Source organism: Branchiostoma lanceolatum, chromosome 8 (genome assembly GCF_035083965.1).
Source record: "Branchiostoma lanceolatum isolate klBraLanc5 chromosome 8, klBraLanc5.hap2, whole genome shotgun sequence".
Classification (NCBI taxonomy): Eukaryota; Metazoa; Chordata; class Leptocardii; order Amphioxiformes; family Branchiostomatidae; genus Branchiostoma; species Branchiostoma lanceolatum.
This window is the reverse complement of record NC_089729.1, coordinates 10,447,664-10,465,272: the sequence shown is the minus strand read 5'-3', so window position 1 is coordinate 10,465,272 and position 17,609 is coordinate 10,447,664. Positions and strand designations below refer to the sequence as shown.

The 17,609-nt window shown below is 43.6% G+C and overlaps 1 protein-coding gene across 1 annotated transcript; it reads left to right on the top strand.

Annotated features, from left to right (window-relative positions):
• The first annotated feature begins 9,446 nt into the window (after positions 1-9,446).
• Positions 9,447-16,531, top strand: LOC136440198 (fibrous sheath CABYR-binding protein-like). The gene is made up of 2 exons (XM_066436090.1): positions 9,447-9,944; positions 13,216-16,531. Exons 1-2 carry the CDS (start codon positions 9,796-9,798, stop codon positions 14,342-14,344), a joined length of 1,278 nt encoding a protein of 425 aa, XP_066292187.1. The 5' UTR covers positions 9,447-9,795; the 3' UTR covers positions 14,345-16,531.
• The last annotated feature ends 1,078 nt before the right edge of the window (positions 16,532-17,609 follow it).

The window sequence follows — 17,609 nt, the reverse complement described above, 5'->3', positions numbered from 1 at the left end:
TCATGCTGCAACACTATGGTACAATACAGGGACAGTGCTCTGTTTATGCAGATAGTATTTTGCTGAGAGATGTAGTACTAGTACTTTAGAATGTCACTTCGCACAATGAAAATATTTCATGGATATATATGATCACTGTAAAATGCTCTCCTGTATTTTGTGAGTGACGTCGACCTACAGCAACAATGTTATTCCTGAAGAATCCGAAAACTTGAGCTCGTGTGCTATTTCTAACAATCTCATGATGATAAACGAGTCTACATATTGATTAATATCTATATTTGGGCTGATCAATTACATTATTGTAATTTGTGTTTTTTACTGCAATGTGTTTAGTTTTGAAAGTACTGTGATTGCCGAAATCAATGCAATAAAAATTAACATACATTTGTGTTGTTAATTTCAATACCGTTCTTTTATAATAACAAATATGACTAAAGAGGAACACGCTAATACTGGTTACAAATGTGTTATTGTTCAACTGAGTTTTATTAGCCTAATTGATATTGCAGAAAGATCTCTTCATAAATCTGCCAATGTCGGTATTTTATCAACTTCCAGTTCATGATTGATACGTCGGACGTTCATTTGTGTATCACTAATGATATATCATTGTGTATTGGTACAACTTTCAACTAGCCTGCATTGATATTCTATTTTTATTTATAAGGCTTTTCTGATAATATTCTGCAGTTGACCGTGCTTGGTACTGTTTTCATAATCACAATCAATATAAAGTGACCTTCAAAGGGCATGTGAGCCGGGTAGGTAGTTCTAATAAAACCGGGGCTGAGTGGAGTAGCGCCGTTATCGTGACACGGAAATCCAATTACCGGTTACTGCCGGCGGGATGTCAGTCTGGAGTAACTCTGACCTGACTGGAAATATGTGCAGCTTTCTCCGTCAGGCCTCCTTTGCGTGGCTAGACGGCCATTGCTGAGCGACTGTGCACCGACCAAAATTGGATTTGCGTAACTCTTGGTTCATAATTTGAATACGGTGCAAGACGTAAACAAAATTCGTTCTTCACTTTTCCCTGGAGTAAAGCAGGATTCAAGTCAATTGTCCGGTGTCTTCTACTTTTTACTAACTCTTGCCTGAGTCTAGATACTATTAGTGACAGGTATGACGTGTCAATCAATTTATCTATAACGTTATGAAAGTCGTTGAGCTATCTATCAAATCCTTCGTCGCTCAGTGGTTGCAGCGCGGTCGCCACATCAAGTGGAACGGGGGTGTAAGATACAACGTTACCATTTGGTGAGTTTTAATCTGCGGTAAGTTACTCTTAAAACTGAATGGTTTTGTTCTTCACATCCCCTGCGAAATCAAGGCAAGCATGGATTTCCAGGCGCCGTGTTCAGCTAGGATTTGTCAAAAAAGCAGCAATGATTATGATGACAACCGTTTTTTTCTACCACAAGGTAGATCTTTATAAAACAGCTTCTTAATTGTAACTCCTTACACGAAAACATTTGGACTCACCCACAACTTGTCAGCCGTGCGTCAGAGATTTGCCCTTAACTTCGTCAAATGTAGGCCAAAAGCCGTTTCCATCATTATTCAGTGAAGGCAGATGTCTATTCAGACATCATTCACTCAAAATGATATGGCACAATAGTATGATCATAATTTAGGCTATCGAAGTATTGTTTTCTGCAGTTGATCAAATCTTTGGCAAAACACGTGCTGTGGCCTGTGCAAACCGGGTTCCAGGAGTAAAGTTTCCGGTGATGCTTCTGCGAATGTCAAAAGTTTTGTGGAATCTAAATGAATGCTGCTGTGTTCTATATACAGACCATGTCAATGGTATTATCACAGTAGGTCAGAGTATAATGTCGTTACCATGGTTACGGATATGATTGATGGTTAAGTTACATAGGGATTAATGACGAATTATACAATGGGGGGGGGCTGACGCCACTTTCTTGGCGTAAGACGGGCAGGTCGGAGCGACCGACGGCTTGAATACGCCATAAGGCTTTATGAAGGTTAGACATCCAGGTAAACAATATGCTAAGACACTTCAGTCTCTACAACTGGATAAGGTTCGAAGATCACTTCCGGACGCTTTGAGTGACATCCATCACTCTTCTTCAGCGTCACTAGAATCAACTGGCAGAACAAATCAATACTACATCTTTAAAAAACTTTTTTCGGTTTTCATGTACTACTATACGTTATATACAACATTGCCAATCATTACCTCGGGCTAAACCAGGACAACGTTCTTCCAGAACATGCTGGCGTGTCAAGAAAGCCTCAGAAGCAGGACCAACCTGTCATGAAGTCCTCACGACTGGCACGACTTCCCCTGAAGCATGGACCCTGCCGTGCGAACAACCACAACTCAAGTTGTCGCAAGGATTAGTCTTGGCATGATTTACCATCTACCTAATGATTGGAGGGTGAATGCACGATAATGAATTACACGGTGATCAACTTAATGAGGCAAAGGGCAGCGCGTGGGTTATATAAGCTCTCCCAGGCTAATCTCTGAATGAACTCTTTGAGTGAACGATAAATTAAGACGATCAACTTAAACTAAAGGAGGAAAAGGGCAGCGTATGGGTTATGTAAGCTTTCCTAGACTTATTGAGTTGCTGGAAAAATTGTAGAAATTGACTTAATATGCTGAATAATTTGCAAGAGGAGTTGCGCATTTTCAACCCTCCTTGGCTGGCTAACTCTTTTGGAAAATCATGAAGCCTATTTGGCCAATCTCTACCATTTCCCCCGAAACTCAATGCGTCTAGTAGAGCTTGCATAACCCATACGCTGCCCCTTTCTTCCCTCAAGTGGATCGCCTTGTAAGCTATCATTCATCCAAAGCGTTTTTATTTAGAGAGTATGGTATGGGGTACGTGTGTTCATATCAATGACATATAGAATGACTGGATAGGTCAGTTTAGCCACATGTTGTAGGTTTAATGCAAATTAGGATTTTACAATGGTCAGTATTGACCGACCGAGGTCATACGTTTATGAGCAATGTATATATTTGGAGAGTAACATATGAACTACTTTGCGAATTTTATTTGACAATCAGGACCAAAACAATCAACACATGTCCGCTCGTAAACTTTGGTTCTAGACAGCTGATACTTTGATTTGCTAGTTCCGATGATGCTGTATGGTATGTCCATTAACAACCGCCCGTGGCTGCAGATTGTGTTGCCCAGACCAATATATCTGTGACATGGAAAACTACTCGGCTATAATTCCTGTGAAGGTTATCTCGATGTCACGGGTTATACCCCCATTCCGCACTCTCTCTGCAACCTGAAATTGACCATAGCGCTCGTAGATAAAGAATGAATCTTTTCACGCTTTGTGTGTTTTGTTGTGTTTTCAGTCAAACTTTTACATTTTGCATTTGCACTCAATTATGAAATCATGGGTTACACATACACAAATCTAGCTTTGGTCGCAGCGAGGTCGCAGTGAGAGTGCCGTCTAGTGGAATGGGGGTCTCAGCTGAACACGTCCGATTTCCTGTGCTTCCAGTTATTTTTTTCGATTCGTCACTTTACGAGGCATATAAGATATTATATTAACCATTTTACGTGCCTTAATGTTCCTATAATTTGTATAAGACACGGATAAACTAGAAAAATTCAACTTTATTGTTTCAGAAACTTCTGACACAGGTCAAAACCGAAGACTGCTAATATTTCGGCTAAGGAACAAGAACAAACCTCCGTCGGAAGGCAATGGCCAAAGAAAATGCTGTATACGTTACAAAGTACAAATATCTGCCAGTTTTCATTACACATTATACGTGCATTACTTTTATGAAGCAGTATATGACATTTATGTCTCCGATGAACAAAACGTGCTCAGTTTTTGTCAAAGCACATCATTGGTAGGATCAAAAAACCTCCTTGGTAGGATCATCCGTGCCTTGAAACTCCTTGACATGATCAAGCGAGTTGCACAACCGCAAGATATCCTCTGATGTAGTAGATTGGCTTGGATTTTAGATTGGACGCATGTAAAATAAAAGTATGTACCTTTGAAACATATATATATATGCGATGTAAAGGAACGCATGAGTTAGACACCCACTCGTCCCCTACCCTTCACATTGAAGAGTCACCCATCATAGCCTGGAGTGCAGCGTTGTTATCGTAGCGAATAATTAGATAAATAAATGGATAATTAAGACGTTGGAAGCGGACCAACGCTGGACTTTAGGCTACACCCATTGCGGATACCGGTGTTACATTATAGGTAGCGCGTGTGTGGCTCGGTGCCACATGTACCCTTTTAATTATATATCTAACTCTGACTTTGAACTAAGGTTTAGCTCGGGAAGCCGTACACTGAATGACTGATCAGGTCGAAATTCAATCAGGATCTTGTTGAACGTTTTCCTATGCAGAGTCACACGGCCAACAATGGCACAGACTTTTAATGCATTATCAAGGCTTGATAGGATAATGTGGCAATTGGTTTACTGATCATAATTCACAGAAATAGTGTCTTGGCTTTATCAATAGTGAGCGAAGGTTATGTTGTTTAGGGCGTTTAGCGTGATAAGGTCATACATGTACATATGTACGAGATGAAGAGACCGGAGTCAATATCTAGTAGTATGATGTTTACTGATCTAAGTAATCCAAGCGCAACGGTCACTTATAGTGCTTTATTCACACTTGTCTTTGTGTGCTAATGTGCCGACCAGTTTCTTAACCACACAATAACAGTAGACGCTTACAGGTCTAGTGGTGGTGACTAGTTTGGAATAGCCGGTCGTGTCAAACGCCAGGCTGCATTGCATAAGGTACAGACGAGAGAAAAACGAGTGTTATATTTGTATTACTGACTTAACCAGATAGCAGCTTTCTTTACTAGATTGCATATTACGTTTTCGAAATTCGAGAAGACAAGAAACGACTTACGATCCTATGCGATTGCACTGGCGGTGCTATATCGTCTTGATATGTTTGTCGCTAGACTTTTGCTGCATTTCGTGCCGAGATAAACCATGTACACCACTCCAGTAACGATAAACATGGGGACTCCTAACACCATTGTCCAGTGCGCGGCCTGGCACTCGTTGTAATGCACGACACCGTCCGTTCCTCGGCTTGTGTCCCGCAGAGCCTTCACGGTCAGAGCCAGGAGGATCATCCAGCGGTTCTGGGGCAGAGCTAGCCAACTTCTGCTGCTGTTCCCGAACACCACTTTCATGTTGCCTGTGCTACAGATCGACCATTTGCGGAGCGTGGTGTTGGTGTCGTCGGAAATACCCTTTGCTGTGGCAATAACCGTCCCGTTAACGTCTTTGAACCACAGGTAAGGGTCGTTCACTCTGTCCTGGCCAGATGACGCCAGAACTTTCTTCTCAAGTCTGTCCTTGATGAAATACTGAAGCACGACCTTGCTGGCACTCTTCTGCCGGAGAATGAACTCTTCCACCGACGCCCGGTAGTGTTGGTCGCAGTCCTTCAAGCGGATTCTCCGGCCGAGGTACCAGTACGACTCCTCGGTCCAGGCGAAGATGTTCTCCGAGGGGGACGATATGGAGACTACATAAGGAGTCTTGGAGTTACATCTTTGTTTGTACAGCGCCAGAGTGCGGCCTTCCTCCGACCGCCATCGCCCCTCCTTAACCCAAAAGCTGCAGGAAGCACCCTCGATGACGATAGTTCTGTTAGGAATGTAAACGGATGGACAGGAGAATGCGCTCACGGCGCCACACATATAAGTCCACAGGACAGCCCACAGAACTTGGTTCCCGCTGCTTGTTCTGTTCATGGTACTCACCAACCCGCGCCACTACTATAACTGACAGGCGGGCAGGCCGACCGTAAACTCAGGATGCCATACTTGCAATGAATGAATGAGTAGTCAAGCTTCGACAGAAGATGTGGATCCCGTCCTATCCGCCTACTGCATCCTTTAGTCACGATGACAGCTTCCCCAGCTGACGAAGGTGCCCATGTCCCCCTCTCCATCCTTCCGGACCACCGGCGCTCACCGAATAAAATAACCGGGCTTGTTTTTCATTTGTCCCCGCAGATGTGCAACCTTCAAGGGTCGCGCCCTTATTTGGCGAGGAATCCAATCAGCGCGCGGGCAATAGGATATTAGCTGGCCGGTAATACTCGGGCGGTCGTGAAGCGAGGACGTTCCGCCTATAATCGGTGGAGCGCGCGCCGCGGCCGGCGTGTTAGTAAATATTCCAGTCACAGCGCTTTAAATTTCTGTCACGAGACTGTGCGTATCAACCACTTAACGTCGGGTGAATTGGTTACGTATCAGCCCGACTGAAGTGGAAACGGGGCATTAATTTGGTGATCTCAGCCCAGAGCGGGAGCCAAATATGTAAAGTTCCGCAGGACCTCTGACATTCAGTTAGTGCATAACATGGTCCGAAGGGCCGCAGTAACGAATGTATGGTTTTAGCACCCGCAGATAGACTGTTTCAGATGTCATCACAATGAACATCAATACATTTTGTTTCGCGAAGGGGATGATCTTGCCACGAGTGGGAAGTGTCAATGAGATGGAACTTGCGTTAGGAAAGATAAATGAAAACGCATAAGTAGTAGCAAAATATTCCAATCATCGTAGTCATCTATTGCAATCGATTATACAATGGTGAATTTTCTATAATTGCACCATTTGTTATATTACACTGACAAAACATGGAACCAAGATACTTGAAATTCTCGACATACTTAATTGGCTTACCATACACCTGAAGTGGCGGACTTGGATTGTCATTATAACACATGTATTCGGTTTTGAGGACACTAACAACGAGGCCTAAGTCGGCAGCTGCGGTAGCAGTGTTAGTTGTTTTTCTGCCCTTTCTCCCGTTGACTCTAACAGGGCGATGTCGTCGGCAGAATCCAAATAATTGATCTTTTTTGCCGGGTATCGCCTAGACGCCCTGGGGCGAGTCACAATCCCTGAGTCAGAGCCTAATATGCTATGCTATAATATACTATGCCATAATATGCTATGCTATAATATGCTATGCTATAATATGCTATGCTATAATATGCTATGCTATAATACGCTATGTTATAGTATGCTACAATATAATATGATTTGATATACTATGATATAATATGATATGATATAATATGATATAATATGATATAATATGATATAATATGATATAATATGATATAATATGATATAATATGATATAATATGATATAATATGATATAATATGATATAATATGATATAATATGATAATAATATGATATAATATAATACGTTTTCCAGGACCGTAACCGGAAACACAACATTTTTTTCCCTAGGCCTAAACAAGACCTCCCCTCCTGGATGTACGTAGAAGGCATGGCGATCTACGTCACATGCTTGGGGAAGTCACTCCAGTTAAGTGGTTTCCGGGAATAGCTCTCGGAAGTGGCGTGGAATTTTTCGCATGATGAACGATACGGCGCCTAGGGACTAACCAAGTGCTGATCAGTCATCTCAGCGGTAATAGGGTTCGTCACAAGGGCGACCGACTTTGACATTGAGAACGTCAATTTTTTTCGTTCCGTTTAAATTAGCTTTCCCGGATCAACGACGCATTTGAAAACTGTATTGTCACAAATGCACCGCCGTTGATGACTCATATGTGTCCGGATAAAAACCCATCATCACCTAAGGTCAGACCGTATTTTTTGTGTGTGTAAAATACGAAATACGGACCGGTTCGAACTACCTGTATCGAACGTTATCACGGCCAATGTATGACATAAATTGGCATATAACGTGAATAACGTTACATCATTCACAAATGCCTCAGTTACACTCAGTTTTCCCTAGAGACGGCGACCGCGCTGCGACCGCTGAGCGACCAAAGAGTTAACGGATCGCTCAACGAAAATAACGATTTTTTTCCGTTCCGGAAGTTTTGCTATCTTTCTTTTACGCCACACGACCCCATTCCACTAGGGTGGTGACCTCGCTGCGACCTAGAATTTGACAGAGCGCTCAACTAGATTCATAGATAAAACGATTTCTACACTTTGTGTATTTTGTTGTCTCCTTAGTTATACTTTTACCTTCAGCATGATATTACAACTATGACGACCAGGGTTACACACCTCCAATTATGGTCGCTGTGCGGTCTCTTAGCGATCGCCGTCCAGTATAAATGAGGCTTACAGATTTTGCTGATCCTCCCGTACGGTGGCGTTCCTTATCCCATCTGTATCTATGCAGTACTGATGTGCGGTACAAATCCAGGCCGTGACCCCCTAACTCTGGCATGTACCCGGGCATGCCTGTGCATGGTGAATGCCATTCACCATGCACAGGCATGAAGTTGCCTTATTCTAACTTAATTGCTTCTGTCCCTGTGGGACCGGGCGATGTGATAACGTACCTACATGCAGTGTGTGCGGCGACTGGTATTATTCCACGATGGTGTTGGCAAAATGTACATTTCGTACGATAGAACAAAATTAAAGGATGTCATAATCTTACTATTAACCTTCAAGCTTGTTTTGTATCTATATGTCTCATATACCATTATGCCCCCAGATGAGACTGATATGAAGTTGCCTTATTCTAACTTAATTGCTTCTGTCCCTGTGGGACCGGGCGATGTGATAACGTACCTACATGCAGTGTGTGCGGCGACTGGTATTATTCCACGATGGTGTTGGCAAAGTGTACATTTCGCACGATAGAACAAAATTAAAGGATGTCATAATCTTACTATTAACCTTCAAGCTTGTCTTGTATCTATATGTCTCATATACCATTATGGGAATAATATAGAACAGATATTTTGTATTGGAAAGCCTTGCTGAGATATGATTTCAACTTAGCAAAAAACGACAATGCATCTTCGTTGAATCAAAAGAAGTCTTACATAAACGTAAGGCTATTTGCAACGTACTTGATATAAAGTAATTGAAATTTACGACAATGTCTACTCTAAATAGACACTTTAACATCAACAACAACCTCCGCCACATTCCCACGTCGATCGCGTAACTTGCATTTGGTCACCATACAATTGGAAAAGACCAGCTTTTAACAACTTTGTCTCAGCCTAATATAACGAGTTATCCTCTGTGGTTACTCCATGTACATGTCTGTACAAGGTGATTATCTGTAAACAGATGCCTTGTTCAACAGAGCAATTTCCCTTTTCAAGAGGGTTTACCGGGCGCACCCAGCTCGACAAGTAGGTTATCCAAGGTCGTGTTCAGACCGACCATGGACTATCTTGTTACCGATGCCCGGTGTTTGACACATGATGAATGTGGGAAGCGCTCTGCGACGTGCATCTCCAAAACAACAGCTTTTGTCTCGGTATTCCAACCCTCTGTTCCCGCGAGATGATACTTTGCCCAGTTTGCTACAAACACGTGCTGCTCCCTAACCAAATGTCTCTGTCCTAAGCATCTGTTTTCTGTGACGGTCAGACCAAAAGAAGCGTGGGCTGGGTGGAGAATGCAAGTAAGCCCCAAGCAGAGGCGACGTGAGGACTGCGTGTCATGTCATCCCATGGCTCTCATTCAAGCTCGCCAACAGGTATCTTAGGAATTGCGGATAGTATGACACAGGCCCGATAGTTTTATTGGATGCTGGTCCTGAAATAACAGAACTCAGCGCATTGGCAGAGGCTGGAGCATCTAGTGGAGGCGGGCCAGTCGGGGGAAAGACGCAACGCTCGTGACGCAGAGTGCTTGATCACGGTGGGCCGATCACGCCCGAGAGCCTGGTGGTACACGCCAGAGCGACGGGGGAAGGTTTACCTGCACCTTACTACCTGCATTAGACACTCGAGGGACTGAGAGGGTTGAGAATGGCCGCTGTCCAACGACAAACGTCGCAATGGGGACATCTGGAGGAAGATAGTGACAGGCAAGAGCATTATGAGAAGGAGTGGTGGAAGTGGAAAGGACAGATGAGAGGAGATGCAGCGAACCTACGAAAGGGTGATGCGGCCGCAAGGTGATTCTGTTTGTTTACCCTCAGTCTGTTGATGATGGATAGTCTTGGATCGACTTTCCTAAGAAAAACAAAGCCTTGATGACAAGAATCCTAAGATTGCCACTAATGAATCACCAGGAGCAGTAATGCATGAGGAGACCACTACGCAAACATTCGTGGATTTGCCTGACGTAGGTGGTCTAAGTTTGATGGATTCTAACAAGAAGCCCCCAGTACAAAGCTAGGAATGAGTGACGATGGAAGTAGCTGTGCTGTTGCATACTGTATAAGAAAGACGATTACGGCATTTGATGCATACCGATTACTAACTAGCATTGCTTCTTTAACATACATAAATCTTCATTTGAACTTGAAAATCAACAATCATTTGATAACAATATATTATCATCGATACATATGTAACAAAGTGTGGAGTATGTACTAATTAGGTAGGTCAAAATTATCGTAGCGGATCTAGCGCAAACATTGGTTACGACTACATTCTGTAACATCTCATAAACATGTGACATTGCTACAATAAGTGATATCCATATGACTTTGCAGTTGATCGAAGGAAAACTATAGTTACTACATCAGCCTGTGTGGCAATGAAACTACAGGAACAAAACAATCTATTTGCAAGTAGCTTATTTCTTCTTAGAGAAATTGTTGTCACTATTGATTTGCAAATAACTCTGCACAGTCGTTTATTTCAAACTCAAAAGATGAAACTTGAACCACATGGCGAATAGTTTGTCTAACACGACTGCCTAAAGCTGCGGGAGCAGGGCCATTTTATATTCGGGACGTCCCGAAGTGGCGGAGACTGGATATAGCAGGTGGTGCCACAGGGGATTGGGTGTCATCTGCCCAAAGTGCCGTTGCGCGGGTTCCGCGGAGTTATGCAGCAAATTCAGGCCTGGGAGTGGTCCACTATCCACAGAGGTGGTGCACCTGCTAGCTCTGTAGATTGTTAAGTCCCCCAAAACTAACAATTGTCCCTCTCACGTACCCTGGTTATCAGAATCATTTCAGTTCCTCACATCTTGGCCTACTTGAGTTTTTATCACCGCGGGTAAGAGGTTGTCGTGCCGGTTTGTGTTTATGGGAAATTCCCGAAAGTCTGTCATGAAGTGGAGCGTCCTCGAGGATATTTATGTTCGGCAAAACATTCACGTCTCCTTATCGGGTCTCAGTTTGGCTGAACATATCACGACCTGGATGTATCTGGGTGGGACCGACATCGATACTGAGCATTACCGAGGTACTGTCGCATATTTAACCTCTCTTTGTAAAGTATAGCAGGCAGATAGTCTTTGCAATCCTGACCATAAGCGGATGCTTGAGGCTGCGGGTGCAAAAGCCCTTGACTCGTTCGGAAGTTGTTTGCAGTGTCGAAGTGTTTGTTTGTTTGTTGTAGACCCGCTGCGTCAGTTACGACAGGATCGCTATGCGACTTCGTAAACCTCGCCAACTTACTTTTATTTCTAACTTCTAAACAGTATTTTCCGCTAAACAGAGTAGTCATCAACATTGTATTTCCTGTATTTTGTAAACGTTTAATGGATCATAGCGGCAACTGGCCCCGGTGGGAATCTAAATTCAGCGTTCGTCACGTCAAGGTCATTCTCGTTTCGAAAGTGCAACAAATCAATCCACCAGCAAATCTCAATCCCCGACATGTCACCAAAGTCGATTTACAGACCAAAGTTTGACTGAAGTCTCCTTATATATAAAATTCTCTTCTGCATAAGGGGCATTCCCAGTTAAATTGGAGCCTTCCATACTTTTCGATGTCGTTTCTAATGATTGAGGATGTCTGTGGCAGCTCGGGTCAACCTGATGGACAAGTAAAGGACAGCTGCGGCATCCAGACTTCACATCGCGATCCCGACCTTTCGCAGAAAGGAAATGGTCGATTCCTCTGCAGCATTTGTACATATGAAGGTGTGAGAGTTGGTTTGCTTGTTTGCTTGTTTTATTGAGATCTCCTTTAGAGAAAGGGGATAACCCACCTGTTTTCATACACTCCGCCTGTCTGCACCAAACAGAAGTAGATGTTCATTGTAAAATCATTCACGCCAGTAACTGTCGTTTATCAGTAGAATAAAGTTCATCATCAGCCCACAGGCTATAAGATTGCAGTTCATATTTTTACCATACATGATACTGGCGTCTCTAACCTTCCCAAAGCAAAATCACGAGTTCCATCTACTTTAAGTGTTCTTAAGTAGGTGTTGATCGACTCTATGACCTACATGATACTGCCAATAGGGATATCATGGTTGGCAACAAGGTATAAGCTAGTACATTCCTTCCACTCGCCCTATTATAACACTATAAACCTTTACACACTGGATCCATGCTGCCTTAAGAATTCTTGTACGTTAAGTCGCAGCTTCTATTGACGCTTGGCAGCACTTTGTAGTACCATGACAGCCTCTCCACAGGCCCCTTGGAAAATCTTAGAAATTGGCCAAATAAACGGATGACATGCCAGAGAAGTTAGTCCGCTAAAAAACTTACAGTTTGCAACCTCTAGATTTTTCCAGTAGTCTGTGGAGCCTGGTAGAGGCTAGTAACATGATGACGGGGTGCACAACATCGCTGATGCCAAAGAAAACAAGATCAGTATGTTTGTTTCAAATGTGACTGTCGCAGCGCTTTCATCTCTCCTGGCGTTGTTTATGTTCCATCTTCAAACTAAATATATCGTTTGTCTTATCTGACATTGCTCTCGTGTTGTTTGCACATTACGGCAATCATTTTTCCTACCCTTATGGCAGTTAATTACTTGATCTGATTCACTCTTGCCATAAGATTGGATGATAAGTAAGTCCAGAAAGATGCTTTTCCTCTTCCTCTTGACACATTACAGGGGCAAAATCGTCCCTTACGCCCCTCATTATTCCCGTGACCTGTATCTGCATCTGTATCTATATAACCGGTTAGAAAGCCCATCGGCGTAACACACCAGCTTCGCAGGCACGCGGCGAGACAGCAGCTGGTTACATTACACTGAACGACCTGTCACATCTAACCTTTGCACTTCTAGCCATAGTCGTTGTTTTAAGCTATCTAGTGAAGATGCTCCTGCAGCAGTTGGTGGCATCGAACGGTGTGACCTTTGAAATGTGTGCAACTACTGATAGACGGTTGTGTATAGAGCTGCAGATACTAGTACACTCTTATAATCAACTTGCAATCGGTGACAATGTCCATTTCTGTAAGGTAATGAACTCTTTCTACATGTAAGTAACACTTGGTGTCTTCCTCCTGTCTATCTCCACAGCCAAGCGTCGCAAGGAGGGCCCGGAACTTGGCCCGGATTTAGGCAAAACATCCCGACCGTAGAGCAACTCCACAGCGTCGCACCGCCAGTGGCAACTACCTTCACTGGAATACCCCCCGGCGGAGAACGACCCCCTTCCCCCACGCCCCCCTGGAGACAAGGGAAGCATTTCACGAGTCAGAGACGAGCTCCGACCGTCATCACCATCTCGAGGGAGGAGCTACGCAGCACCGTTCACACTAAAGCTCAGAGTAAGCTTCCCGCTCCGCAGACGTTTCCCGCTCTGCAGAAGTTTGAGTATCAACAACCAGTCCAGAAGCTACCATCTGCACCAAAACACGTAACTCCTCAACCTGTGAAGGTACAGAATACACCTAAGATGGAGGAGGCTCCAACGAATACGCCGAAGGTCTCTGAGCCTGCGGCACCTCAGGACGCACCTGCCAACCTTCCCGCACCAAGCCAAGCTACAGAGTCTCATGACCATCTGTCAGCCGAAGCTCGGGCCGACTACGAAGCTGCTAGAGTCGTGGGGCACAGTGATCTTTCAGGGTACGCCAATGTGGTTTACGATCTTCACGTCGACAAGGGGAGGTTGGCCAAAACGGTACATGCGTCCGCCAAGAAGGTCCGGAGCCGGGGTGCCTCTGCCAGTGGTTCCGCGGCGGCTACACGTGAAGGGTCGCCCGTCAAGGAGTTAGAGGCTGCCGAAGCAGCGGAGACGCAGCAACCATCAGCAGATGCTGCCGAGGCCGCTCCTACTGCCGCTCCTGCTGCCGCCCCTGCTGCTGCAGCTGCCCAAGGACAGGCATCGACACAGGAATCAAGTACCAGCGTACAACAGTCAACCACGGTTACGGTCCAGGAGGAGTCGGTCACCGCGAGCGTCCTGGAGTCTTCAGCTCAAGGTACCCAGGATGCTGCCGAGGGGAACCAGCCTTCATGGACTGTGCGAGGCTCGGGTCAAGGCGGAAAGTCCGGAGGAGGCAACCGGAAAAAGGTGTTCTGTGGCCGCCCGTCGGACTTCGTACCTGACCACCTTCGCTCGGCCATTCGTGCCATGCCAGGGCAGCGGTCAAGATACATAAAGACCTATTCGTACGTCGCCAAACATCAGCTGATGGAATAACCTAAACAGATAGAGTTTTGATTATGAAATAAGAAGTGTGAAAAGATGATGGCGGCCTCTCGCGGTCACGTTTGTCTGGCTATTCCCGGTGGCAATGGCAGCAAGTCATTGGTTCGACTGAAGGAAGATTTGTAATGACCTGCCCTAGACGCTAGCAATAGGAACTTTCAGGGTTCGCTCGTGCGCTTCGACTGTATCTGACGTCATTTCATCTCGGCAGCCGGGAACTATAACGGGACGCTTGGCGGGGAAACTTTATCAGATTCACCAAGAAGTACAGCACAAGCCAACCGCTATGTCCAAGCTCAATCTGGATGTGTCGCTGGTCGCTACATGCAGAAAGATTTCATGGCAGAAAAAAAGATATCTAAAACCAAGAAAAAACTGAGGTTTAAATCGTTTAAGTGGTTTTCCTTTACAGGTGACCAATACTAGCAATATATTTCACATCAGCATTATATGATCGATATCATCGTTAGCATGATATGGTGCTTTGGCAAAGCAGCTGTCGTGGGGTGTAAACAAAACCGTGACTTGAAACCCGAGACGATAGCATGTCGCATTGTCTATAGTAAGAGCAGACACTGCTTACATTACACTAAACGTTTCACAGTGCCAAGCGTTGTCATGAATATACCTTATTGTCAAAGAGCTAGCGCTTATGTCATGAGAAGTTTGATTAAAAGATCTATTCGAAACTGCAAGTTTAATAACTACAACCGATGATTTCAGTCCAATTTGACAATGGTGTGTTCGTACTAAAGAATGTGGGGAGCATGGTCCGTCTTTTGCCTGCTTCAATGACCCCAAAAGTATTCTAGGAATCGCCGTGTCTGGAAAAGAATTCGACACTGATCCCAGAACGGATTAAAGCATGATGCTTTTGGCGATGCTCTTCTAAAGGACTATTGAAAGTGTGAACTCCTATTGATAAAATGTATGGTCCTGATATTCAATCTAGCAAGTCTGTTAAACCTTCGCGAAGGCCTGTCTGGGAAGGTGCACGAGAAAGGAGTCTTATTTTTAGATCTGCGTATCAAAAGTTGTTTTGCATTACAGACGAATGAGCAGATGAAAGACTTGTAGTAGCATCCTTTCTACCGATTGGTTTAGACCAATAGTCCTTCGGTGAGGGCAAAGAGATCCCCAATAGCACATAGTTTGTGGCTTAATCTTAGTATGAAGGCTTACAGAGAGTGTCTTCTTAAAGTGTACGTGTAAATATAAGAAGGAAGAAGTGATGGCATCGAGCGCCTCTTTAAGGATTGACATAATGACGTCATCTTGCACTGCCAAGACCTTTGCTTTCTAGCATTTGAACGGCGATGCAAGCAAATGATTTTGATTGACATCATATCTATATATTTAAAAAGGAAATCTTTTTCTAGTGAATATAATTTGTTGACTATTTTTTTTCATTATTCATCTCTGAGTGACGGACATGATTACATGAACGACGATGCACGCAAACGATTTTGATTGATATCATATCTATATGTTTACAAAGGAAATCTTTTTCTTGTGAATATCTTTTGTTGACTATTTTCTCATTATCCATCTGATCTAAGTGACGGACATGATTACAAGTTTTCGTAAACGTTTGATAAAACCACGTTAAGTTGACTAGCCTACAAAATGAGACGGGACGTACAACCCATAGAATATCATTACGAAGATTTAAAACAATGATTTCATTGATGGCACTTTATATCAATTGTCCACCCTGTTTGTGACTTCTTGTTTCTCTTTGCTACCAAGTATTGCTGGATAGCAGATCCGTAGTAACTTCAAATAAGCGTTTGGATAGAACGAATAACGACAGACAATCTTCACAATGGTCAACACAATATATACAGAAAATATGCATCTATCTAATACTTTGATTACAAAACATTTGCAACGACCTGCGTTTAGACTATATGTGTAACATTGATAACTGTGTAGAGTGGCAGAGCATATAGGGGTTCATGGTCCTCCCTTACTCGTAGCTATCACTTTCAGGATAATGCACATTCAGACCGATGAACCATATTTAGATCACGGTATGTTCTCAAGCCTATTTTGGTAGGGCGAACGGATAGCATTAAAAACACGTTTTAGTAACTCCTTTCCAAACGATTCAATGTATTCTAGTAGCCAAGATTTTTCATAGCTTCCGAATAAACCAGATTTACCCTCTTGAGTAAATGTTGAGGACCCCTGGACGTTGTTCTGATGAGGTGTCTCTACTGTCCTTGTTCACGGGCGTAAAATTGTTGTCACACTATCGACGACCTTTTGCCAAATTTGTTGATCACCATTGGGTCACTGAATTTCAGGTCTGACAGAGTTAGGGCTGGCTGTGGGAAATCATGTTGAAATACGCTGAAACAAGGATTCGTATAGCACTAACCGGAATTTTAATCTTGAAAAATCTACTTGAAAGGTCTACTTGATAACTATGCAACGGAAGCAGTGGGCTGTTCAGCTCAGTCTAGCTACGACTGAGGAAAGCTAACTCAAGTAAACAAACCCTAACTTTGACCCCAGTTTCTCCTGTATCCATCCGCAGGACACAACAACGTTCATCTGTCATTACGCCAAATAACCTGGTGAGTGTTGACCCGAACAGCCCCAAAATGGAAAATTTAGACCATACCTGTTCCTTTTAGCCCCAAATGTCAGCATCAGCTCTGGGTTGTCCAGAGGATGTTATCCATATAATCAATAGTCTGGAGTCCAGTCCTGTAAGCTTTGGTCCCTTCGGACTTCACAACGTCGCTAGCCTAAAAAGGCTGGACTTCTGGCTATAAATCAGAAAAATATGGCCTTACGTGAGACGATGAAGATCCTTACGTCCAAAGTACATGATTATGAGGTCAATAACATGTACTTTTTTTTATCAATCCAAGGACGTAGGAGCAGAGCGTACTTTCACTCCCAAACAGTATTATCAAAACGTCAGGTTTGTTGTATTTCAAATGTTAAACTTCGATTGTTTTCAGTCTGAAATTATCAACTATGAAATGATGAAATGGTTATGTAGCAATAAAAGCAACGGCATTTGTTGACAAACCCAAATTCTTACCCGCTTTATTACGCTGCTAATCTGGGCGTAATTACTGTGCCATCTAGCAGATTTGGGTTGTACTGCATTCGAGTCAATGGACATTTTAACCAACTTGACCTTGAGTTTTCTTTCGATCATACAACAGAACTAGTCAAGATGTAAAACTCTGCCAATTTTTTCACCACACTTTCAGATCAAACGGTTGCTGGGATATCG

Coding starts and splice junctions, on each gene's coding strand:
- LOC136440198 (XM_066436090.1), top strand. CDS start 9,796: ATGGCCGCTGTCCAACGACAAACGTCGCAATGGGGACATCTGGAGGAA. Junction 9,945..13,215: donor AAGGGTGATGCGGCCGCAAG/GTGATTCTGTTT, acceptor CTATCTCCACAG/CCAAGCGTCGCAAGGAGGGC.